Below are 26545 nucleotides of genomic sequence, written 5' to 3'. Positions count from 1 at the left end.
TAGACATCATTGTGCAACACAACTTCAAGGGAAGGGTCCTGCAACACATCAGAGTTCAAGCTTACACCTCAAATTTGGGTAAAATCTGAAGAAAATTTCCAAATTTTAAAAAACTTCTGATTGAGACAATAATTGCCCCCAGACCACAGTCAGAGGGAACTCTATCTGGAGGAGAGGATGCCTCATCTATCTCTGTACAGTGGTGCTAGCCTGGGGCAGTGCTGCAACACTGGTGGGAAAAGACAGCTTTATCAGAAAGCAGATGGCCAAGAAGAAGACCTCCAGCCCATGTGGACTCTCCAGGTGCCTCCCTGCAGAAATCCCCACTGCTCCAACACCACCTACAGACCCCAAACACAGGGTAGTCAGAAGAAATTGATGTCTGTCATTGCAGCAGGGCACCTGCACCCAGGTACAGGTGTCCACACCATTTGTCTCCGGTGGCAGGCAGCAGTAGGGCACGCATGCAGAAGCATCTTTCATGAGGACAGGGGTGCCCCAAGGCTGTTAATGACTATCACACTTCTCAGAAATGTCTCATAAGTCATTCTGGAGTTGCCATGAGAGGAAATTGCATGGTAAAAAAGCAGAATTACTTGGTTCCTGTTAATTAACCAGAAAGGTGGTAAACATTAACTATCTTTGAGAATCATGTGATCCATAGAGATGTTCAGATTCCTCTCTCAGCTCAACACTGATTTGGTTTTTTCCATTTGGAGGTTTCTGGAGGTGGGCTGTCTCCAAGATCTTGTAGGATATGATGGCACGCTGAGAGGGAGTTTAATGTCCAGCGCAGGAAGGAAAAACAGCAGCTATGCCTCCCTGGATCATTAATCACTGTCATATCCTTTGTCCTACAGCAGTTCAGGGACTTGGTATGACAGCACTGGCTACAGCAGCATTCACCTTTCCAGCAGAGCATGAAAATGAAAGGAAGATCCACACATTCCCCTGCATCTTCACTAGGCATATGACTACAGCTTCACTGGGAGGGCCATGGTCTGTGTGTGGCATGGCCAAGTAACTTGCAAACCTCTTCTGGTTGGAGAGCTGAGGTTCAGCCTGGCTGTAGAGAGGGTGGAAAGGGACCCATTGCTCCTCTGTAGCACACAGAAAAGCCAAGGCCAGGTCTTCTCCTTGTGCCCTGCTGGTGACTAGAAAAAGGTTCCCTTGTAGTCCTCTGCTCCAATGGACAAAACTGGTGTTGACAGATGCCTGAAATGCATCACTGGCACTCATGTGACTTGTAGCCAGTCACATGAGGTACAACCACCTGTCAGTGGTCACCCTGGTCATACAGAGAGACCCACAAACCACACATATATGTTGGCCAAACAGCTGTGAAGTCCTTACAAAACAGATGACACCTGCCACCAGCATGGATGTGACATTCACAGCATTGCTTCTGCCTGAATGTTGCAGTGGCTTGAGATGTCTGATGGATAAGTCTAAGATTAGAAGGCTCCTCTGTCCTGGGGCTCTGGCTGTATGGTTTTTCAAGCCTTGCTGTCATTGCATGAATCACAGCCACCTCCAAGCTTGTGAAAGGGGCAAGAATACATGTCTCATGAGATAGCCAGCTAGTTTTGTTTCTTCCTGTTTGCCCCAGGGCATCTCATCCCTGTTGTTCAAATGCTTTATTAGAGATGTCTTCAAGGATCCTAAGTTTTTTCTGCGATCTGGTGACCATCTTCCTACTCATCCCTGCATATCTGCACATCCAAAAATATAATTGCTTTGAAAAATGTCAGCTGGACAACTTCCTCAGTGTAAACATGGGTTCTTCAGCACTATTTGTTTGGGCACAGAAATGCAATTGTATGTGCACTTTCGGAAGCTGAAGCTTGGGCACATCTCTCTCCAGTGAACATCATGGTTCTGTTAAACAAGTATCTAGGAAATCACAGATTACATGTTTTTTAAACTTGACTCCATACCCACACACAACCATCCCCTGACCTGAGCCAGCAATAAGAGATGCAGTGCTGCTGGTTTTGGGTAAGAAAATGAGACACTGATGGTTTATGAATGTACTGCATTTGCAAGGCAAGCTTTTCATGACGGGGGGGGGGGGGCAGTCTACAGGGGTGGCTTCTATGACAAGCTTCTAGAACCTTCCCCCATGTCCAATGGAGCCACTGCCAGTCAAGGCCAAGCCCATCAGCAGTGGAGGAAGCTCCTCTGGAGTAATAGAAGGGGAAGAAGTTACTGTGTAGGAGAGGAGACCCAGGAAGAGGAGTGAGAATATGTGAGAGAAGCAACTTTGCAGACACTAAAGTCAGTGAAGAAGGATAAGGAAGAGATGTTCCAGGTACCTGGGGTGAAGACCATGGTGAGGCTGTTCTCCTGTAGCCCACAAAAGTCCACAGCAAAGCAAAGATCCACCTGCAGCCCCTGAAGAAATCCAGGTCAGAGAAGGTGAAGAGTGTAAGGAGCCATCCCCCTGCAGAGAAAAGAGCAGCAGAGACAATGTGTGATAAACTCAGCTGTCTTCTCCAACTCCCTGCATTCTGGCAGATGAGGTAGAGAAATTGGCCAGGAAAAAGAGAGACATAGGGTGGAAGGTGATTCTTTAACATTTAGTTTTATTTTTTATTACCCTACTCTGATTTGATTGGTAATAAATCCAATTATTTCTCCTCCATGTCAAGTCTGTTTTGCCTATGGTGGTAATCAGTGAGTGACCTCTGCCCATACTTATCTCAACCCACAAGAATTGTCTCCTCTGTTCAGCTGAAAAGCAGAATGACAGCTTTGAGGAGGACGTGGTGTCCAGCCAGGGCTGACCCACCACAAGAGGCAACCATACAGCTGCATTTTAAGAGACCAGCCAATCCCCCAACCTAGGGACAGCCATGGGTGCAAGGACAGAAAACAATGCTGAGGCAGTGCTCTAGGGTTCTGAGGTACACCTTGTGAGAGGGATATGATGCTGTCCCACAGCTGAGATGATATTAAGGCCTTGGCATGCACATCCAAAGCTAGTTTGCCTTTCTCTTTCCATCATTTTTCCTTCACACTGGTAACAGCTTTACTGCACTGCTACATCTCCAGATATCAGATCACCCATTCCAGGGTTGCAGGCGGAGCATGAAAGTAAGAGCTGCATGGAGTCCTGAGAGAGGGAATATACTTGCTCTCCTGAAGCCAGTAAAGATGACCCAGTGCCCCAAACCCATTTTAGTTCTGGAGCAGAGAGGACCACAGAGGCACTAAGTGTAGGGACCCTGGTGCCAAATTTATCTCTGCAGTGGGCCAGGGAATGTGCAAAACAGGAAAGAAGGGGTATGTGAGCACCACACCTTCCCAACAGGACCATGAACAACTCTCAGTGTACAAACCACACCACATGTTTTTAAATCAGACCTGTCAAATGCATCACTGCTGAAGGTCAAAGTCTGTTGGGGCTTATGCATCTGGGTCCCTCAGCCTGCAAGTGGTGCAGGAATGTGCAGGTTTGTGAGGCAGATTCAGAACTACACAGAAATGTAGTACTTTACTTCCAGAAGAAAAGATGCAGAGCATGATGGGAAGAAAAAATAATAGGAGAGGTCAGGAATTAAGGAAAAAAACAAGACAGGGAAGAGGATGACACTGAAAGAGAAATAAAGCAGAACAGGCTTGGGCAGCAGACAGTCAAAAACAATGTTTGTCATTAGCAGTGGTTTGTATTTTGAATGTGATGCAAAGAAAAATGAAGAACTGAACCTTATTCCCACACACACTGCTTCTTGCAGGCAGCCCAGCGTGGTCTGCCATAGCTAGCTGCCAAAAGGCACTGGAGTCCTATACATTCGACTGGGAGATCAGAGCCAGGCTTGATGCAAGGACACCTGAATAATGGCAGTCAGAACAAACACTTCAGGACCACAGAACAAGATTTGAGAAGGCAGACAAAGATAATTATAGCTTGCAACTTCTCTATATGACATAAGCACCTGTGTGTGATGTCAATACTTTTAACGCAAATGTGAGCGTTAGTTCACTGGTAACACACCAACTCAGTGTATTTCATTCACAAACTTGCATTTAAGATGAAGAAAACCAAGAGCACCTGGCAAATTGTGCTAGTGGATTGGCTGAGCCCTGTAGATTTCCTGGAAACTCCCTGATGAAAAGGGTCCTGCCCACACAACAATGAACAGACTCATCTCTGGTGAAATATATACATTAGTCATTTCCAGGAACTAATTGTATTTCAGATAAATTCTAAATGAAAAGCACTGAACCAAATCCCTGGTGAATGGGAATTATGTGTGAAAGTTTGTAATAGGGAGGCTGCAGGGGTGGCTTCTGTGAGAAGCTGCTAGAAGCTGGCCCCATGTCCAATGAAGCCAATGCCAGCTGGCTCCAAGATGGACCTACCACTGGCCAGATGTGAGCCTGTCAGCAAAGGTGCTAGCACATCTGGCATAAGAGATCTAAAAAACCACCATAGTCAGTGAAGGAGAAGGGGGAGGAAGTGCTCCAGCAACCAGAGCAGAGATTCCTCTGAAGTCTTTGGTGAAGACCACAATGTGGCAGTCTCTGCCACTGCACCCCATGGGAGTTCATGGTAGAGCAGAACCCCCAGGACCAGCAGTCTGTGGAGGACTTCATGCCTAGAGCAATAGGATGCCCAGGGGAGGCTGAGACCCCATGGGAAGCTCATTCTGGAACAGGCTTCTGGCAGAACCTGTGGAGCCATGGAGAGAGGAGCTTGTACTGGCACAGGTTTGTTGGCAGGACTTCTGACCCCCCCAGGGAACCCTAGCTAGAGCAGTCTGTGCTTGATGAATGGCACCCCAAAAAAAAGGAGCCAACACTGGAGCAATTCAGGAAGAACCCACACTGAAGAAACTCATGGAGGACAGTTCTTCCCCCCATGGGAAAGAAGGGAGGGGTGGGGAAAGATGTTTTAAGGTTTGTTCCTATTTCTTATTATCCTGTTTGCGATTTTAACCAGCAATACATTAGTTTCCCAAAGCTGAGGCTATTTTGCCTATTACATAACACTAGTCTGTCCTCAACTCAACCCACATTCTCTCTGTGGTATAATTTCTCTCCCGTCTGCAGTTCAGAAGGGGGAGTGATAGAGTGGCTTTGGCAGCCAGCCAAGGCCAACCCACCACACCTGGAAGCAAAACACATATCAACCACTTTGTCATCTATGTAGACACCACATGCACATTTATTCTGCATGGCCTGCTTCCTCAAAGACATCTCCATGTGTCTATTTCTACATGTCCTGAAACACCAGTGTTTGCCTACTATCAGGCCAAATCAGCAGATACTGTTCCCCAGACAAAATGTTATGAAAATGCACATGTCCCAAAAAAGCAAAAATATCTCACATCCTCTCCAGGAGTTTCCTGATCTCCCATTCTGCAGATACCCAGCACAAGCACAGTAACCACAAAGTGCTAAATTTCAGCTTCATGCTTTTGCACAGCCTTGAAATTCTCTTTTCCTCTTTGTCCACTGCTATTCTCAAGGTGAAAAGGTCAAGAGCCTTTTAATACCCTCCTGTGCCCCAAAGACTCTTGCTCCTGAGTAGCAACAAGGGACATTTGGCACAGATTCAGCATCATTCCCTAGGAAAATGAAGGATCCCCTAAGAAAAAGATGCAGTTCTCTAGAAGTAATAATTAAAAAAAAAAAAAGACACAACATGTCTTGTAGAAAATATTGCAAGTCTGCTTGCTCCAGCCTGCTCTGCTACCCAAGGAAGAATAGAGGCTGGGAGCATGGAGGAGATGACTGAGTTTGAGACACTCAAGGCAAATACACAACATGTGTTTGTCTTGACATGAGACCTGAAGCGCCTCAATACCAGAGAGTGCAGATGAGCATTCCTATGCTCACAGACCTCCTGTCAGGAGGCCTCCTTTGTGGAGACCTGGAACATGTCATAAACCCAGGTGAGCTCACAGAAACTTTCTTTAAAAGAAAAAGAGGTTCCTTCTAATAAAAGTCCCAAAAGTAGCAGTTTCATCAGCTCTAGAGCATTTTGAAATTCTTTTCTCCAAAGAACTTACTAAAAATGAAGCAAAACTGAGCGTGAGGGAAGTAACATGGTTGTTTTCTTGATTCGCAGAAACGCTTTGTTAACCAACATCCCCACACCCCCCACCCATGGCAAGGGGAGATGAACTGTGGCAAGATCTTTATTCCCTTTTTTTTTTTCCCCCCCACATTTTACTCAACTTCTCATTTTTAATCAGACATGCCACACCAAGCATTCAAAGGACTCTGGGCAACTACATCTGCAGTACATCAGCCTGGGAGAGAGAAAGAAGCATGTTTCCCCTGTGACTTATGCTTGCACAACACCTAGCACACTTATCCAATTATTAAATATTTATTGCACCTTTAATACATCAGTTACAAAAGCAAAATTTTCCAGAAGGGCAGGCTGGAAGGAAAGGGAAAGTACAATTAAAGGTTGCTGCTCTGTTGCAGTTTCAGGGCCAGGTGTTACACTCTCAATTTCCATTGTAAGACACTGGCAAATAACCTGGCTTTCCTATGGTAAAATCTGATGTTGCTATGGCTGGACTTGTTGCCTCTAGCAGCTTCCTAATTTCTGCAACTGGATGCACCCTTTCTTAATGTTGGACATGACTGACCATCTGTGCCATGGCTGTAGTATTGTTATCCTTGTAGCTGTGCCTTTTACTGAATGACACATTTGAGTGGTCAGGAGACTTAAGAGTGGTTTTAGGAGACTGAAGTTTGTCTTAGATATGTTCATGGGAGCTTAGAGAGGTTAACTTCCAAGAAATTGGCACAAGCTGCTGGATTTAGTTTCCTGCTCTTTCTTTCCTTTTCTATTTCCTTTGTTCTTCCTCTTCTTTATCCCTCTTATTTTCATGTTTTCTCACTCTCCATTGCATGCCTATGAGGAAATGGAACACCAGTGACTATTGTGTGCCAGAGTCCAAAGCCTGCCAAGAGCAGGTTTTTTGTTGGTTAATGGTTTGCAACACCACATTCAGGATGTCCAGCTGCAGACCTCCAGCCTACCCTGGGTCTCACCACTCCATGGCGTTTTCCCCACCCACCAACACACACTGGTACACAAAGAAGAAAAGAAAAAGCAAGCTCTGTAAAGGAGATTCGTGGCTCCAAAGCCTTTGAACCACAGACAGGTAAACAGATCTGGAAAGCCATGTGGAGCTAGGGGGAGCATCACACCAGGACCATGTGTCACAGCTCTGCCTCGTTCACCCAGACGGACACCATGATTTACGACCTGCCTCACTGATCACCCAGGGATTACTGCTGCCCACCTTTCCTACCCTGCTTTCCACCTCTCCCAGCAGCTCAGAAAGAACTGAAACTGTAATTTGCTCAGCCTGCCAAACCCTACTGCAGGTCTGACCCTGAGCACACCTTGAGCTCACCTCCAGCTGCGGGTGAAGCACTTCCCTACTGCTTTTGCCCATGCTGCTCTCACCTAAGAGGTGACAGAAATCAATACAAGCAAAGACCAAAAAATAAAGGATGCCTTTCATCATGAGAGCCTTTTTAAAGGTGACTAAAACAAGGCAAATTGAATTCCCACCTGGATGTTTGTGATGATTGTGGCATAGCATGAGCACTCCAAAAATACAGTCCTTTTTACTACTCTACACCTAAGTGGTACTGATTAATTCTCTTGAGGGCACTTAAATTTAGACCTTCTGACTTCCTCTCCCACATGTGTTCCACACGTCCAAGGAGCGTGGCAAATATATACTTACAGTGCATGGGTGGCTCAGGCATCTGTCTATGTCTCCAGACCTCCTGCAAGAGAAACTATCTAGGGACTGATTTTTGAGGCATGCCTTTCCACTCTGCTCCTCCTCAGGCCACGTTTTCTGATTTCAGAAGCAAGCAAACACACCTTCCTGATTGTTTTCAGTGCTTCCTGGTTCTCGGCCAGCCCACATTTGCAAAGAGCCATCTATTGGACACCATCCTATCCAGTGACTCCTGGGTATGACACATCATACAGCAGTCTGCTGAAGCATGAAATTCACATGATTTTCAACTTCTCCACAGTCAATTCACATATTTTTAACATCCACTCTCCAGCAGCCTGGGGGAGAGAAGTATGTTGCATTTGTGGTTGTGAGGAAGGCGGGTGGGAGTGAGGGCACATGAGAAGCTGAGGCCCCTATGGTTGAGTGACTGTGTACATGGGGCAGCTACAGCATTGTTGAGGTAAACAATGAGACATTCCACAGTTTAAAAAACAAAATACAAAAATAATAAAAAACAGGGCGTATTTTCTGGGGATGTAGATTTTTTTCCCCATTTAGAGGACACACAATCCTCTGTACCATTTTTATTACGTTCTGTCATGATAGTAATTACTACAGTCTAAGAATCAAGCACAGATCACATAAATTATATTACTCTCCATATATTTTAGGCATCCATACAACAATCCTACAGCAACATGCTGGACTTCAAACTGCTGTATGCCTAAGCCTGTCAAGTCAAGTGACTGTGAGTACAGCAGGAGACAAGTGGCCATATATGGCACCTGAGAAGGGACACACTTCTCCTTCTAGTTTAGATAGGGTTTACCCACCCACACTTGCCTTTAGAAAGCTGTTGGTTTCTAAGAATTTATTATCTGGGTGAGTTGTTCCCTGCCTTTGCTTGCACTGGCTTCTGCAGCAGCCACACAATGCTTGGCTGAGATGGGGCGTTCAGGAGTTGGACTTTGAAGGTTGTCTGGGCTTCTCATTTTATCCTGCCAGGCAGCCGGCTGTAGAGCAAGGTGTCCTGGCTGATGAGGAATTCCTGCTTTCTCTTGAGCCACTGGCAGCAGCTGCACCTCCCCAAAGCAGCACAGGGCACATGTACCAGCTGTGTCTATCAGCCACAGGCACACAGACACAAGGGCAGCAAGGACGAGCTGGGAGAAGCTGGAAGAAAATATGAATGCCAACAGAAACCACCAAGCCTTCATGATGCTGCTTCCTGGCTCCCCTAGTGATGCCACCAAAGAAAAAAAGGGGATGCTTATGGCATCTAACAGGAGGGGGAGGAAGCAGGGAGAGCAGCATTCAAAGTGCTTCCAGCAGACAAAACCTATCAGGTCTGGAAAGAGCTAGACAGGAGGTGGCCTGCTGTGGTGCAACTAAAGTTGAGCAAAGGGGATGCAACCACAGGGCCAGAAAAGAGCTTACTAGTTCTGCTGCAGTAGTATGCCACACACTTAAAATTACTCACTCAGTATCCACCACAAGTAAAGCAACATAAAAAGCACATCCTGTTGTACCTAATGCGTTGGTACCTGTACCCAAGGAAAACTGTCCTTTGTTTTCTTTTTCTTTTTAAGGAAGAAGTGTATTTTTTTTTATCCAGGACCTGCACTAACTCTTCCCATCCCCTGCTCAGCTGTATCCCAGAGCAAATATTTCACAGGCTGGTAACCCAGCTGCTAAAACCTGCACTTGTAACACAGCCGGCACCAATATCCCAACGCCTAACCCTTCCTGTGCAGTGGGAGCTGGAGTCAGAAACGTCCAGAGTCCAACATTAAACCCTAACCAACAGGAGAGCAGGGCTGTGGCAGACCTGTTTTGCACTGTGGGGGGGGAAGTGGTGCAGCATGTGGTGAAACAAAGGATGTCTCTAAAACACAGAAAAATAAACAAGATAGATGGGAACTCAAGGTTCCACCAAGGAGTCCCCTCGGAGGGGAAGGCTAAGTTGTTCCCATGAGGAGTCTTTCTGGTCCTGGCTGAGTCCCTCCATGAGGGGAGCTAGGGGAGACGGTCAGTGTTTAACCCCGGGCAAGCACCGCTCGCCTGGCTGAGCCTTCTGCGCTGCAGAAGGGCCCACATCCCACAGAGAAACGGCGCCACTCCGCGCTTTTGGTGGTGGGAAGGCAAACAAGGGGAAAAAAGGGAAAAAAGAAAAATATTCCCGTGATTTATTCCCGCCTTCAAGCTTTGCAGCAGCCCCACTCTGCCCGCATTACGGGCAACACCACCTCCCTTTCTCGTAAGGCGAGCAAAACGCCGCGTCAGGCAGGGCCGCTCCGCGGGGGGACGCGGGGGGGGGAGTGGGGCCGAGCACTTCCTGCTCATCGTTACACAGCACTTTTCCAACCTTCCTGGGCTTTCCTTTCTTCCGCTGCTGCTGCCGGTTCCCCCTGGCAGCCGGCAGGGACGCACTCTCCCCGCCCGGCCGGGGCTGCGGCGCTGCCGGACTCGGCCGCGCCGCCTCCCTTCGCTCCCCTCAGCGGGGCCCCCGGCGACCCCGAGACCCAGCAGCGCCGTGGGCGGGGGCGCGCAGGGAGCGGCAGGAGGCGGGTCGGGCCTCGCGCATGCGTGGCGCGCCGCGGCGCTGGCCATAAAAGGGCAGCCGCGGCGGCGCGGGAGACGCGCTGGGACGGCGGGAGGCGAGGGAGGAATACGAGCCGAGTGCGGGAGCGAAGCCCTTGGTTCCTTGACTTAACGCCACCGACCCTCCTTTCCCAGCCGTCGCCGCTATGGTGAAGACCGTGGGCAACCTGGTGAGTCCGATGGGCGGGGCGGCCATGTCCTTTCGCCGTGCGAGGGGCGGACGGCGGGACGAGCATCCCTCCCCGGCGGGCGGGCGAGCGGCGAGGGAGCGCTGCCGGGGGCAGCGAGGCAGGCGGGGATCAGTGCTCGGGCTGTCCCGGGCTCTCGGGAGGCCGTGGCCTGCGGGAGATGGCGGGTGAGAGCCCGTGTGCTGCCCGGGCAGGCGGAGCCTGCTTCGCCCATGCGGCGCGAATGGGGAAAGCCGCGCGGAGGGCTCGGCCAGAGCGGAGGAGGGGAACAAAAAACTGCGCGACCTGAGGCTTCGGGGAGTCGGCATGAGCAGGGGGGTGATGCAATTTCACGTTATGACGGGCTGTTGCTCATCGCCCTTTAAAGTCTTAAGGAAAACGTTCCGTTTCTCAAGCGGACAGCGGCGTACTGGAGCGGCAGGAGAGGACTCAGTCTCAAGCTGCGTCAGGGGAGATTTAGGTTGGACATTAGGAGGAATTTCTGAAAAGACAAGGTGATTAGGTGTTGGAATGGGCTTCACAGGGAGAGATGGTTGAGTCACCGTCCTCGCCGATGTTTAAAGAACTGGAGTGGCACTGAGTGCTGTGGTGTTGGGTCGCAGCTTGGAGCAGCTCGATGATTTCGGAGGTCTTTTCCAACCTAACTGATTTTGTGATTCTGTACCTTAATTTCGCAGTCCTGACTTGCCTTATGTACTGCTAGTGTGTAGGGGCCCAGGCGGCTTTCTTGGAGTTTGGCCTAAGTTCTGTTGCATTTCGGAGCAGGACATAATGGAAAAGTTCATCCATTCTTGACTTGAAAGGAGCTGCTAGAGCCCATTCCCCACACTTAAACAGCAGGAGTTTCTGGCATAAGATGTTATGGTGCTGTCTGACATATTCACAACCCTAATGCATCATATCACTGTTTGGATAGTTCTGTGAATGCAAACACATCTGTGGCTCTGAGATACAAAATAGTAATAAAGCCTAGACCGACACATGGAGAATACCCTGCTGGTGATGAAATTGCATGTGGTCTTGTGCACAGCAGCTGATGTGGTTGATAGACAACAATAGAGTTTTTGTTAGCTGTAACTTAGGAACCCAAGTCTCTAAAAATATTCTCCATGCAAATTTAGCAGGCTCTTCATTTCAGGAAAAATCCTGTTGGTCTTGTCCCACCTTTTTGAACTTGAAATTTGGTGCAAGTATCAGTTTGATCTCATTTCGAGGCATCTGCAAGTGATGCTGTGTTAGCATCCTGCAAGGCCCCAAAAAGTTGCTCAACAAGGTCTTTAACAGGGCTTAGAGTTGTTCTTGTACTCTAAGTTAGACACAAGAGAAATACCGTCAAAGATATTCTCAACAGGTTAAAACAAAACAAAAAAAGACTTTACTGGCGACTTTAGAGAATCAGGGAACTTTGGCAAAAGGTTTAGTGCAACATTCAGTCAACATAAAACACTTCTCAAAGCATTAACTTGGCCTCTTCAACTTAGCCAACTCTAAATATGTTTGATTTCAAGTTACTTAAAAATTGTGTGAGGAGAGAATTAGAAGACAAAAAAGAAAGAAAAGGCATTGAAAAGGGCACATGTAGCTACTAACTGCTGGGTCCCAGCGGTGTTCAGCTGATAGAAATTCCAAGAGGAGGAAGGGTCAAGACATATGCTAGCAGCACGTTTGGCCTTAAATACCCCTTGCCTCCAGTGTGCCCATGACAGGCGGACGCCGTGTGTCCGGGATACGGGCTCTAGGGATGGGGGTGTGGGCAGTGCGCTGCCTCGCCAGAGCCAGGCCTGCCCTGCCCCTTCCCCACACATCTGCACCTCAAATTGTTTCGAAACCTCTGTCTTTCCAGTCTCTCGCGCATCCAAGTTTGTTTTCTAGGCTGTGCTCTTCTACAGTCGGTTCACTTTAAAAATGAAAGGCATGTCAGACCTCTCCCACTGGACCGCAAAAGTGTTGGGATCTGATACATAAATATACAAACTAACACTTGTAACCACAGCTCAAAAACCGGTGAATGCCGGAAGCTCCTTAAAAGGAACGAAATGCCTTACCATTCAGGTCTTGGAGAGAGAATGGTGTGTGACTTCCACAACCTGGAATTGTTGTTCTGCCTTGTATCTCTTCCCCCTTCTCTGTTTATGGTGGCACAGAAGGGGCAAACTTTTGGTGAAAGGGTCGAGGTTTTTATTACACACAGGAACAGGTGTTCCTGTGTGTAATAAAACATGGCAAGTCAAATCTGGCTCTGCTCTAAGTTAGCTAGGCTTCCGCTATTGTCCTAGCTATGAGCCTTGTTTAATAGTCTGTTGTAGTTAAAGTGAACTTTGGTTACGCATTCATGGACAGTGTGAACTCAACAGTCATGCTGACAACAGCATTTTAACATCAGTGACACCCAGAGTATTCAAGCACAGGGCAGCTGGGATTTCTGGATTAATTCTGGTTTTCAGTAAAACAGGTTTGTATTCTTCTCGGATACAAAGGGGAAAACCCATTCTTGCACTGTCTGCACTTCTGTGAGTGAGAGCTAGATAGAGGTGGCCCTTTTCCCTGCACACCTCTTCAGAAGCAGACTAGCTTCTGAAGAATGTCTGCTTTCAGGGTGCTTGACTGATCCCTCTGTAGTACCTGCTGTAGCACTACAGAAGGAGCTGTATTGGTCGTTTTTTAGTGGCTCTGAGATGAGTGACTAGTGTAACTTGTAAGAGGGTTTGACCATGGGACATACTGCCTTTTATAGTCACAGTTAATGGGGTGTATAAACTTAAAAAGCTGGTGTGCCAAAGCTTTCCTCTTCATCCTAGTTGCCTCTCTTGTTATTTAAGTTAAAGAAAATGATGAAAAATTACAGCTTTTGCTATAAGTGATAATTTTAGAAGTGGCCTGTGCTAGGGAGTTCAGGCAGTTGAACCTTTGCTTTGTTTATGCTAGCTTCTGCATTTAAAAGCCTCACTAAATTACATAGTAACCATTAGCAGTCAGCCAATGATTGGGCAGTTCAAGGGTGACTTGATATGTATTGAAAATAATGTTTACAAGAAAGCTTTAATCAAATAAGCCAGATAGTGTGAACATCTATTATCTGTTGCTGAGGGCAGCAGACTCCTCCTTTCAGCACCATCTGAAGGAGGCCAGCAGCCTCCTTTTTGGAGCCTTACCTGGCGCTGGGAACCTCTGGGCCACTGGAGGCTTTCATTGTTAGAGCTTCTTACTTGGCCCTTGGGAAGAGATGCCTGCTACCAATGTGTTTGTTGAAGGTAGCATCCTCTTTTCTGCTGGACGACAATACAAGTAAAATGGGGTCTTGTGTGTGCTCAGAGAGATTGTAGTTAAATATTTAAGGGAAAAACAAACAAGCAAACCACCAAACCCCCTCCCCCCCAAAAAAAAACATCACCACAAAGAACAAACCAATATTGACCAGCATGCTAGCTGGGGTTTCCCCCAGTGAGCTGCTACCTGGAGAAAATGCTGTTTAACAAAGCATGACAAATAGTCTTGTGATGGGAGGTTCCCCTTCTGGTAACAGAGATTTAGTTTTTCATAAAAAAGCTTGTTGCTTTACAGTTAACATTAAAGACAACTAGTGAAGTCAGTTGGACTGGTCAAGCAGCTTGTTTTTGTTTTGTGCCTGCCACTGTCTTCCCCCAGGGAAATTAAGCTCACTAGAAAAACCTTCAGAACTTCTCACTTTTTCAATATTTCTTAACTTGCAGGGGTAACACCTTTGGACCCAGCATCTTATTTCACTGTCCTGCAACAATTTTGGCTGATAGTAGAAATGATTTACAGGATAACATCTGATTTGTAGTCAGGACCAGGTCACCAGTGGTGAATGATATATGTGACCAGCTGTAATTATGATGCTGTCCCACTTTCCCTTTGTTCTGTGCAATAACAAACCTCAGGTGTGTGGCCATATGATAAACACATTCCAAAGCTGGCTTCCTTTTACAGAATACAGTAATTATGCAGCTGGACAGGAGACTTAGGGGTTAAAATAGGATGGTCTAACTGGCAGCTGTGGAAGTGGATTCAATAGAGTGGTGCTCTTACAGTGGCAGATGTCTGAGAAGCTATACCAAAAATCAGTAGCAGGATTTCAAGGCCAGAAGGAGTGAAGCTTGATTGAGGAATTTATGATATAAGTACTGGGAGGGAGCAGTGAGTGTGGATTGCTGTGCGCAGGAACACTTAAACGTTGTAGGTGGGAATGGGCACAGGAATGCATACTATGTCAGTACAGGAATAGGGGAACCTAGGGAAAACTTGACCGTTCCTGTCTCTTTCAGAATGAAAGTAGGTGGTGTGGAGTGTTGCTATTGGTCTTGTAGCAGAGTAGACTGTGACTGCCCAAGATGCAAGGATAGAAAAACCACCGTGTGCCTTTGTGCCTCTGAAGAGAGCTATGTGGGGAGGGAAGAAGTCTGTTAACAGGGAGATGTAATGCTGAGTGTATTTGAAGTTACAGGAAGCTGTGAAGACTTTCACATAGGATTATGCATACATAAGAATGCTCATGCAGGATCTCTGCTTTCTTGTTAAATATATTCATGTCCAGTTTGACTTTGGCTCCTCAACTGTGTGGCATTCTTTGGCTTACTAGAGTCGAGTTGCAACTTATTGTGGCTGATTGCAGAAGCAGGTATGAATTAGTTAACCCCTGCACTGCAAAACCCCTGTGTACGTCTGGCAGTAACCATTCTGCTTTCAGTCAGCTGTTGCTGACAGGATTCCAGTGCTTTGCTCCATTAAGCTGGGAGGGACTAAAGCAGCTCCCTTTTGAAGTTTATACCAACAGCTCTTCTGAAGCTTGATTGTCAAGACAACAAAGTTGAAAATTACTTACAAGTGACTTGTACTTTCTTTGACATAGACAGTATCAGAATGTAGGTGATCAACACTTTCTGTTTCTGCTTGAGGTATTTGTTTGCCTTTTGCTAGGATGCAAGTATTTATTGCTTTTAATGTCTTTCAGTTCTATTAAAGCATTCACTTTTTGACCAGCAAAAAGGAGTAATGGCATGTAAGATGTTTAGTTCCAAGAAAAATTGTCCAGAGATGATTTGTGTGACTAAGTGCAACACAGAGTGGAAGACTCAGAATAAGTATTGGGTGTTTACTTGTGTAGTCTGTATGTGTAGCGTTGCTTTGGCTAATGATGTCAAATGTGGGTTCGCTTGGCAAAATAACTATCCTATGAGGTTGCTTTCAAAAACATGCTTTGGAATAAAACACACAGTATCATTTTAATGTTAGCCATTGATTGGAAAAGTCACCAGAGTGGATGACTGTACAAAGGTTTGTGTCTGTCCTTTCCAAATTCTGCAGATGAAAGTCTGTTCCAGATGAAGATGAAAGTCTTACTGCCAAGATGAAATGAGAAAATGGATTATAAAATCTCTAAGTATCATATTTTGGGGATAACATAGAGCTGTCAGAGTTGAGTATCATGAGTAGAGAATTTCTAGCTTGTTTCCACAATTCAGTGAATTTGAGCATTGTGGATGTTTTCTAACTGGTGAGACATAGGACACTGACTGCTGCTAGCACCAATAAAAACAATTCATACTGAAGCACAAGTGATGGTCCAAATAACCCAGTTAAGTGTTTAAGACTTGCCATAATGATTAGTGTGTTAGGTCTGAGAGCAAGCCAGCACTGGGATTAGTCTTATATTATTTAGGAAAGGAGGGGGAAATCATCAATGTGTTCTTTTTGGTCTTTTTCTTTTTGTAGGTTGAATTTCAGGCAGAACTGCAATCTGCTGGTGAGAAGCTCATAGTAGTTGATTTCTCTGCCACATGGTGTGGACCATGCAAAATGATCAAGCCCTTTTTCCACGTAAGTAGTTTTTCTGGGTTTATTTCTGCATTAAATTGTATATAAATGTTTGTGTTCCTTGAACATGGAGGAAAGTTCTTTTGCCTTATGCAATTTTAAGACTACCAAGTGAAATAGACTGACCATTGGTATAGTTGGGAACTAATATGAGGTTTAGCTTTTGTCCTGGTGCTTACATGCATTTTGGGTACATGGAGACCTGCCAGTTGCATTGCAACCTTCTGTACACTTAATGTAACTCCTCAGCTGTGTTTAGGTGGCCGTGTTATCTCATGATAAGGTCTGAGAAGCTGTAGCATCTTTGGGTGATTAGCTGAAGGCTGCAAGAGAAGGCCTTCCACCTATGTCTTAGCATATATTGGGTCTTTGTGGGGAGAACGTATTTCCACAGACTCCTCCAGAAACAGTCGGCAGCAGAACAGAAAATTTTTGTTCTGGTAGTAAAATAGCTGCTTTAAGATGATAAAGCATGTTTCACTAGCAGTTTAAGCAGCACTAGCCTTTCATTTATACGAATGCATCTTTTCAGGAAGCTTTCCTGGGACACTGTAACTGCATAGTTCTTTTTATTTCTTTCTAGAGTTTGTGTGAGAAGTTTGGTGATGTGATATTCATAGAAATCGATGTGGATGATGCCCAGGTAAGGTGTGGGATGGTCCTGAAGGAGGACAGCTAAAGCCTTCCATCCAAGTGACAGCCAAGAATTCAAAATGTCTTCGTGCATTTTGAATCAAAATCTGAAACAAAACAAGAGTTTTGTTAAAGTTAAAATTGAAACACAGGGATTTAGCTGGAAAGAATTAATTTTTTTGCAGGGAACACCTGAACAGAACAAACTATCTGCTGGTTGTCAGCGCTCTTGAAGTCCTATGGCATGTGTTGGATAACTTGGAAGCAATGACCCTTTATTTTGGGAGGGAGTGTTAGTCTAAGGTCTTAAGCTGCTTTGATGCAGTCTTCCTTAAACCTAATGGTTCACAACCTACTGATCTGTCTGGTCCCTCCACTGCTCTTGGCACTTTCCTCTTTCATTAAAAATAAAATTAGGTCTTGAATTAAGTGCAATATAATGTCTGCTGTATTGCAGTTTCACCATTGTCTAATAGGTACTTGAAAAATATCACATGGAAGCCCAAGAGTTGCCATAGGGCTCTTGAGTCTTACAGGCAGACATCTGTTTTGATGCGGAAGTCTGGCTTTTTCCAAGCACGGAGTACAGGTTAAGGTTTTTGCTATTGCATGAATTAAGTAGTGAAGAAGGGATCTTTAAGGCTTACATCAGGTGGATGTTAACACTGCACTGCTTGTGCTAGTGATGAAATAGCAGAAGTTCTTTTGCTTTGTCTTGAACAGCAATGGCTTTACCCCATCACCTAAACAGAAGTCAGCTAGAGTGGGTTCTAAATTTAGCATACTTAAGAATGCCCAGTTGAAGATGTTTTTTTGTCTCTTCCAGGATGTTGCTTCACACTGTGATGTGAAGTGCATGCCAACGTTCCAGTTCTACAAGAATGGAGAGAAGGTAAGCTCTGCCTTCTTGGAACTGGAGCAGACAAAATATACACTTGAAAGAAGATTGGGAGTGTTGGACTGCTTAGTCTGCTTTCTCTTGGTTATGTCTCTATGGTACCACTAGCATTAAGGCACTCCTGAGAGCAAGCAAGTTCATCTTAGTACCACAGCAGATGTAACCAGCAGTTAACTGGTGATGCAAACTGTGTTATTCACAGGTAGGGAACTGAGTTAGTTACAGGTTAATCTTACAGACAATTTCATGAGAGACTGTGGGGTGAGATGTCTGTGTTAAGACTGCTTAGCACCCTGTCCATCTGCCTAGCACCCTGCCTTTTACTTGGCTGGTGTTTGTTATCTGGGTGCAGCTTGTGTTGAAGAGAGAAATGACTATAGGTGCCTGTGGAATCCTGCCCAAACAGAAGTCTCTAACGTGGTTGAGGTTATATACAACAAGCAGCTGTTTAGTTTATTTCACAGAGAGGCTGTATAACCTTTGACGTGAAGGTCCTGTCCCTGTTTAAGGACTGAGCAGACCTCTTTTGTCTGCTCTGCCAAGAGATGGATGAGATGGGATGCAGATTGTGCTCTGACAGCACAGTGTGCTGCCTGTGCAGGGTAGTTTGAGTAGCTCTCTGCATGAACTTGCTGAGCTGATTGTGTTGTCTTTGGGCTTTTAGTTTGCTAAGCAAGCTGAAGGTAGGCTTTTTTGAAGGATAACAGTGCTCTGGGTGTAAGTTTCATGGCTGAAGGTGATGGAATTGCACCTTGGATAGTTGAGTGTCACAGGTAGGGTGACTTTCAGTTCAGTATGGGGTCAGTATGAACCTTTGACAGTTCTGTTAGACTGAACTTCTGCAACTTCGTGATGTCATTGGAAGAATTGTGATTACAGTGTGATAGTCAATATGTATCGAGCAAGCAGCTTCATGGCCTGTAGTGTAGTCTGCTCTCTGCCTTCCATCCCTGTAGATACAGGAGGACAGAGCTGCAGTTTTTGAGACAGCAGATGAATGTTGCCTGTCTTTCTGCTCTGTAAGTTGCAAGAAGATCAGTTCTCACAGGAGAAGCCAGGCACAGGAGTAGGTCATTTGGAATAGTCCTTCCAGAACTTGATTGGTAGGGTCCTGAGCAACTCAAGGTGACTTTGAGCTGCCTTTGATATGTGGGGACCTTCAGAATCCCTTCAAGCCTCTTTTTGAGTCTAACATAATGCTGACCCAGGATTAATGGTAGTCTGGAAGTGAAGTTTGATAGTCTTCTGTCTCAACTTTTGCGTGAGTTGAATTGAGTAGGAAATAAATATATGAACATCTGCAAAATACTGTGTTTTGAGAGTGGGAAAAATTTTAGTTTTTAGCAGAGTTGAATAGGTGTATGTGTATGTGACTGGATGCTATGCAACTAATGTTAAGAAGCATTGAATGCAGTTCTAAAATCAATCTCTCTTTACAGGTGCAGGAGTTCTCTGGGGCCAATAAAGAGAAGCTGGAAGAGACCATTAAAAGTCTACTCTAATCTCCAGCCATGAAGACATTGAAGTGTGACTGCTTTGGCTAAATTACAGCCTGCAACTTTTCTACTTAAAAAAAAATAAACAAGCTAGCTAGATTAAATGGTGCAAACTATCTTCTTGGTCCATGTATATGACTAAAATAAAGTATAAACTCTTCACTTTTGGGTATTGTTGTGTGTTTAACAAAAAGCTTAGTAATTTCATAATGTCAGGTGAGTGTCAGGTTTTGCTGTGTTAAAAGAGTACTGTCTGTGTACAAAGACTTCTCAAAGGCAACCTCATCTGTTGTTGGCTTGGGAGCCATGACAGTTGCTTTAGGAGGAGTCTGCTGCCACCCTACTCAGATGGCAGTCACTATGCTATAATCTAGTTTACAAATACCAAAAGAGGATTTGGAGAAAAGAGTAGTCACTGGGTGGGATACTTCTTTCTTTCATTACATCTTTTTAGTTAAAAGATTTTTAAAATATTTCAAGCTGCATTTTAGAGTTCAAAGCTAATAAGACTTGTCCTTGTCCAGAGCATTATACCAATCCTACCATGGAAGTGCAAGGTAGGACTTGGACTTGCTCTTTTTGCCTTTTTAATTTACCTTGCCATTTGTATGTGTACCTTCTGGTTCTATTAGTAAATAAGTGTATTTAGTCTGAGTTGGGCTGCTTTGTTCCTAGGCATTAGTCTGGAACAAATGACTGAAGAAGTAAAACTTGTAATCTTATGGTCAAGAGAATTTTAGATTTATGTACTCTTGTAATTTTCATTTGATTGCTCTGTTGCACTCTCAGAACACAATTGACACTGTGTTGGACAGTAAACTGGTCTCTGTGGTACTCCAATCTTGAATCAGGCTGTCTGGATGAATGCTGACTTGCCAGCCTTTTTATACCTGCCATTCACCTACTCTTGGCACTGTAACCAAGGGAACAGTGTTTTTTCCACTGTGTCAAAATGGCTTCCTTGCTGGCCTGGATGTCCTGTATAAAAACTCAGTGAAGAAGGGAGCAGGGCTGTAGCTACCAGTGAGTACAGCTTAGTGAGCTGTGCTGCTCACTGAATATTGCTCATGGAAAACCTAGACTTCCTGCTGCATATGCAGACAATGTGGAATGAATGAGCCTCTTGTCTTTGTGGTAGGAAACTCACCCATGACTCAGCCGCACACTCACTTCACAAGTATGCATGAATTTTTTGATGGCTCTGGAGGACTGGGGGCCTTGAACAGCTTAATGTATAAGTTCCTAATTTGAAACAAGATTTTTCTAGTCCAAGAAGTGGCCACACCTTTTACTTGAGAGTGAGCCATCAAGGCTCTTTTTGGATGTAAGTTCTGAGTTGTGATTATGCAATGAGAAGAACATGGAAAAATATTTTCCATCTAGTTCTGGCTATTTGACTAAGAGAAGCGCAGCTGCATGTTTGAACTGTTCAAAGGTAAATGGGAAACCACTACCCCAAGTGGTGGGTGCCATGAACAGACTTGTGAGGAGAGAATAAAATGAAGCTGTAGCAAGAATGCACTATATGAACACACACTATCTGCAAGCAAGCATTGCTTTTGAAAGCAGTTTCTGCATGGCCTACTTAATCCCTTTGGGCAGTAACTGTGAACAAGAAAGCTTAAAAAATTCCTGCTGAAAGTTCCAGATGAAGCTCAATAAGAGGCCCTGGCATCCCACTTCATCCTTAAATAATACTGAAGTGTGCTACCACATATAGTATTTCTGCTGAGGCAAGACCCCAGACCAGGTTGTTGCAGGGGAAAAGTGCGGTCAGTGGTGCTTTGCAGCTTGTGTGTGGAGTTTAACTAAATATTTTGTTTAGTTTTTTAGTAAAATTATACTCGGCAGTAACCTTGGACAATCTGGGTGACAGTGACTGGAAATACAAGTTGTGATTGGAAAAACCAGAATAGCTGGAATACCTCTTGTGCTGAAGCAAGGGGTGCAAAGCAGTTCTTAAAAGGGCAGTGAGTTCAGCTTCCTGTGCTGCAGTATATTCCCCTCCCAAGAACTGGTATGTAGGCATACTGTGATGAAAATAACTTGCATAGCCTAATTTGAAAGATGTTCTTTAAGGCTTGGCTCTTTGAGGAATATGCAGTGAGGATCTCCATGTTAGGTGCTTTCTTTTTAAAGGAAATAACACATAGTCCTCAAATGCAAAGTTTTACCAGCATGTGACTGTAGTTGGTCCTCGCCATTACAGGTGATGGAAAGCAAAGCCTATGCTTTGTTTTGGTTTTATGTAAGGAGCCTGGGTTCCTAGGAACCCTGGGAGGAGAGAACCCTAGTTCAGGATGGGAACTGGCTTGAATCTTTCAGCAGGCAAGGACGGAGTGGGTGTTTCAGTCTTTAACAAGCCTAGGTATAGCAAATAAACGTTTTGTTCTAAATGGAATGGGTATGAATATCCTTGCTAAAGCCTAGGGCATATGCCCTCCCACAAGTATTAAGTAATAGAGAGCCGGCTAGGTGCATTTTTTCGTTTGTTTTTCTGTGTGAAGGTGTGAGGCCAGTATTGCTGTGTGCCAGGCTGCTACATGGTTTTGCAAGGGTTCCTCAGGGTGAGAGAGATAGACGAGAATCTTGGCTTCATGATCAGAAGGATGGATTTATTAATTTATGATATATAATACATTATGACTATACTAATATGAATAGAGAGAAAAAAGTTCAGAATCTGCTATGCTAAGAATAGAATAGGAATCTAAAACCAAGAGAGCTCTCTGTCAATCTGTCCCAGAGAGCTTGGTCCTGTGATTGGCCCTTAATTGTAAACATGGAACATGAGCCAATCACAGGTGCACCTAGTGCATTCCACAGCAGCAGATAATTATTGTTTACATTCTCTTTCTGGGGCCTCAGCTTCCCAGAAGAGGAAAAATCTCAAAGAGAGGATTTTTATGAAAAGATGTGACACCAGGCAGTAGCACAGCATTCACTCCTTCATTAAACTCTGTGGTCTGCTTCTTGCATGAACAGAATTAGCTGCTTTGATCCAATGATCTGCAAAGATGCCTGTAAGAGGGAAGTGGGTAGATAGCCAACTGACTTGAATGTTTGGTAGACTTGATGTACATGACAGAGAAAAAACAACATAGAAAGGTTTCTTTTGGGAATAAGGGTTTCGGGAAGAAGTTTTGCCCCTCAAGCAATGACTGCAGTCTGTCATTTGGCTGTGAAATAGCTGGGATCTGTCCCCTGCTGTCAAACAAGAAAAACAGGATGTTTTTGTCTGCAGGCCTGTTATATAGCTTGCTTATAATGGGCTGGCCAACAGGAAGAGAAGTACTTCTTTGAGTATAGCAATTAAAACACATAGCTGGAATAATTAAGCTTAATGAGAGAGGACTAACATGAAAGGAAGGGCCAAGAGGTCACAGTGAGTGGACATGTGAGCTGTGCTTGATCAAATTGCAGTGGCATAGTGACACTCCTTACCTTCATCCAGGGGTTCTGAAAGGGCTGTGTGTCAGGCATGCGAGGTGCTCAACCACTCATCTCTTGCAGCAGTCAACCTAACTGCAAATACAGCTAGCCATCTGCTTTCCCTCCTTTCCTTGACCTGAATGAAGACTTTAATTCCCCTCTGGAATGATTCCAGTAAGAGTATTGGTAATAATTTCAATGTTTAATTTCTTAACTGTTCATACATTATAACTAGCTGGATCTACCAAGCTAAAAATTACATATTTTTTTTACCAATGACAACTGGCATAGCAGCTCCTCTGTGTTGTGCTCTATTGACATGCAGCTTTCAGCCACCAAAGGAATTGGCTTGAGGAGCATACTGTTGAAATCCTTGCTGGATTAACTCTGTTGTGCTAGTCCCTGGCCCTTGGTGAAAGGTGGGAGAGTCTGACCTGGTGAAGGTGCAAGATGCTTTTTCCCATATGAAGGAACAGATGCTTTTGTTCCTTTCTCGCTACCACTATAGTTTAGAGCTTTTATTTACACTCATATCACAGAGGGCTTGGCTTTGGCCATTGGTTAAGTCCCCTTTGGAGCTGAATGTCACCGGGTCTATCTGATGAGGTGGCAGCTTCTAGTCCTCACCAGAAGCCACCCCAGTAACAAAACCTTGGTAAGAATGAACTAGGTGAGTTTGAGAAACTTGGAAACACCTCAGGAGATAGTGGAGATGAACATCCACCTGAAATGCAGTTTTTCCTCCTACGGTCCAGGTTGATAGACAGACAAGGTGAGGGAGGCATGGGAGCTGCACAAAGTTCTATTTCTACCTGCAGTTGACAAACACAAGCTTGTGCAGTACAGATTACCACAAGGTGGCCACTGCTGTCTGTGGGTTTTATACAGTGTGTGTACACAGGCAGGCTCTGTGAATGCCTTGTGTTTGTACCTCTCTGACAGTGCTGGGGTGATGGCTGTACCTTGAGGCAATGGGCTAGAAGGGAATGCATGGGGGAAGGTGGGCTCCTACTATCCTGGTGGCACCATCTGCCTGGCTTACAGGAATTGAAGTGCATTTGTCATGGATGTAACAGGGGTATACACAGACTCCAGGGAGTGGTGAAGCTAAGCACTAGAAGGCATAGGAGGAAGAGTTTTAGACTAGGCTTGGGTCATCTCCCCTCTACTTGAATAAGGCCATGATATTTGCTCAGGGAAACAATGAAGTCTGGTATTTCAGCTTTCTTTGTTTCTAGCTCCCCTGAGTGAGAGACTTGGGGGAGAGCAAGGACACACACCATGAATAGTACTGTATCTGTTAATCCTGCTGATAAGGAAAACACAATGGGCAGTTGTAGCACTACTCTGCAGGGCTGCTCCAAAGGAGGCTGAGCCCACACTGAGCTAGTGACAATGGGTTGAGGATAGGGACAGGAGGCATCTCCCTACACTGTAGGTAGTGGCCAGCAGCAAGCTAACCTGTCTGGAGCAGATGGTGGAGGTGAACAATTAAAGTAAGGGGTCATAGGAGCAAGATAAAAGCAAAGGATCAGAGGTATGGCTTGCTTCCTCCAGTACAGGCAGAGGTAGTGGCAGATTTAAGGTTGGATTTGATCTAGCTGGGGAACAGATCTCACCTCATAGAAATGGATGCTGTGGCTGGGCCATGGTGTGTCATGACCCTTCCTGTGGGCACTGACCCTGGGAGGACCATGAGAGAAACTCATCAGGCAGCAATGCATTCCAGGGATAGCTCCCTGGTTTCAACAACCCACGGCCCTTTGCAACAATTCCCAGTGCTTCCAGAGGCCACCTTTGGTGTGGCAGGCCATGGTGAACTCCTCAAGGAGGTACCCACTATGTCCTGAGTTTAAACAAGTTATTGCCACCAGCCCCAGTTTGATGTTGCTTAGGAACAGGACAAAAAAGTTACGTATTAATTAGCCTGGTACAACTCTAGAGACTGCTTAATTTAGCACAGGCAAGCATAAGGCGTTAAGCAGTTAAACCATGACTCTAGAAATAACTATATGTATAAATGAAGAGCTACTTAGCCAAAAATTACAAAGCCTGCAGCTGTTTACATTTAAGATAAAATAAACTCTTCCTCTTGCTCTCAAATATTTCATTCTCAATTAACTGGGATAATAGAGTCTCAAATCCCACTGTCACCCTACTTGCAAGCTGTAACTTATAGTGGCACAAACATGACCATGTGGACTGGAGAAAAGCAGCAGAAAAAGACCAGAGTATCAAATAGCCCCAGCTGCAAAGCGATGGAAAAATGACCACTGCACCTCGGGCAGAGCTGACACCCTTTGCCACCTCTGCAGACACACACAGTGGAGAACTGTTGAACTGACCTAGGCCCAGGCAAGACCTTGGAACACCTTCTGACAGCCAGTGGCACCACTAGAGCTCACCCCTTATCAGCAAGCCTTTAAGATCAGCTGCAGAGTGATAATGTTAGAAGAGGGGGTGCCTGGCAGAGTGCTGCTCACAGGCCCTGTGCAGCTGTCAGAGGACAGGTTGGACTGCCTGCAAGGTACAACCCATGCTGTGCCCCTAAAAACACACAGAACCATGAACCAACAACACATTGCTGTGTCTTTGTTCTAGGCTGGACCTTGGCACCTTGTTAACTTCATTACCATGGCTGCACTCATAGGATTAGCTTGCTTCACTAGCAGGGTGAAACAGAGACATCTTCATCCTGACTTGTGCCAGTGCTACAAGGAAAAAACCCAACATCTGTAATATTTCTGCTTTACTTTCAACATGTGGAAAAATCCAGGTATTATTCCACAAACCTAGAACTTTGAGGACAATAAGACTTACAGTAAGAAACTACTGCAAGACCTCCAAACAGTGCCAGACAATGAGGGATAACTGTCATTATAATTGTCATTATTCATCTGGTGGCAGTGTTACAGATGTATAACAGAAAACTTGGAATTTCAGGAGGATACAGCTATATTCCCCAGAAAATTTCAGAGGCTCGGTGGTGTTGATTTTACACAGAAAAATTATATTTTTATGGTTAAACAGCCTTGCAAAATCAACTGCTATTTATGAAGCATAAAATCTGCACACAGCGAGGGGAATGTACAGATCAATATTTTAGGAGGAAGCAGGCTGAGCCAGGATTATTCTAACTGACAAATCTTTCTACAACTCTGACCACGGGACGGGAACTCCATGTGGCTGTTCTTAGTTCATTTCCTAATCATCACTTTACTTGAAACAAGAGATCTTTAATTCACTGGATTTAATTCACTATTTTAGGAATTGCAAGCCCTCTGGCACAAGCTTGTGTTCATCAGCTGCAGGTAGAAATAGAACTTTGTGCAGCTCCCATGCCTCCCTCACCTTTTCTGTCTATCAACCTGGACCGTAGGAGGAAAAACTGCATTTCAGGTGGATGTCCATCTCCACTATCTCCTGAGGTGTTTCCAAGTTTCTCAAACTCACCTAGTTCATTCTTACCAAGGTTTTGCCCTTGGAGAGCAAGAGGAAGAGTTTATTTTATCTTAAATGTAAACAGTTGCAGGCTTCATAATTTGTTGGCTAAATAGCTCTTCATTTATACATATAGTTATTTCTACAGTCATGGTTTAACTGCTTAACACCTTATGCTTGCTGTGCAAAATTCCTCAACAAAGAGCTACCACACAACAGCACACCTCTAGTCCGTGCATCTGAAGCCTACTGACAAGAAGTTCCCTTTTTTGGTTTACCACTTTATGTGATGTG

General features: G+C 45.1%; 1 protein-coding gene across 1 annotated transcript; it reads left to right on the top strand.

Annotated features, from left to right (window-relative positions):
• Positions 1-10319: 10319 nt before the first annotated feature.
• On the top strand, positions 10320-19540 carry LOC128944942 (thioredoxin). The gene is made up of 5 exons (XM_054288438.1): positions 10320-10498; positions 16250-16354; positions 16935-16994; positions 17811-17876; positions 19322-19540. Exons 1-5 carry the CDS (start codon positions 10475-10477, stop codon positions 19382-19384), a joined length of 318 nt encoding a protein of 105 aa, XP_054144413.1. The 5' UTR covers positions 10320-10474; the 3' UTR covers positions 19385-19540.
• The last annotated feature ends 7005 nt before the right edge of the window (positions 19541-26545 follow it).

Source organism: Melozone crissalis, unplaced genomic scaffold (genome assembly GCF_028551555.1).
Source record: "Melozone crissalis strain CALT ecotype California unplaced genomic scaffold, PUWL_Pcris_2 ptg000005l_1, whole genome shotgun sequence".
Lineage (NCBI taxonomy): Eukaryota > Metazoa > Chordata > Aves > Passeriformes > Passerellidae > Melozone > Melozone crissalis.
Note: the sequence above shows the minus strand (reverse complement) of the source record. Positions and strands in the feature narration are given on the sequence as shown.

Excerpts from the sequence above, each read along its gene's own strand:
- LOC128944942 (XM_054288438.1), top strand. The coding sequence starts at position 10,475 with ATGGTGAAGACCGTGGGCAACCTG. Across the intron at positions 10,499-16,249 it reads TGAAGACCGTGGGCAACCTG|GTTGAATTTCAGGCAGAACT; the intron begins GTGAGTCCGATG and ends TTCTTTTTGTAG. Across the intron at positions 16,995-17,810 it reads TCGATGTGGATGATGCCCAG|GATGTTGCTTCACACTGTGA; the intron begins GTAAGGTGTGGG and ends TGTCTCTTCCAG.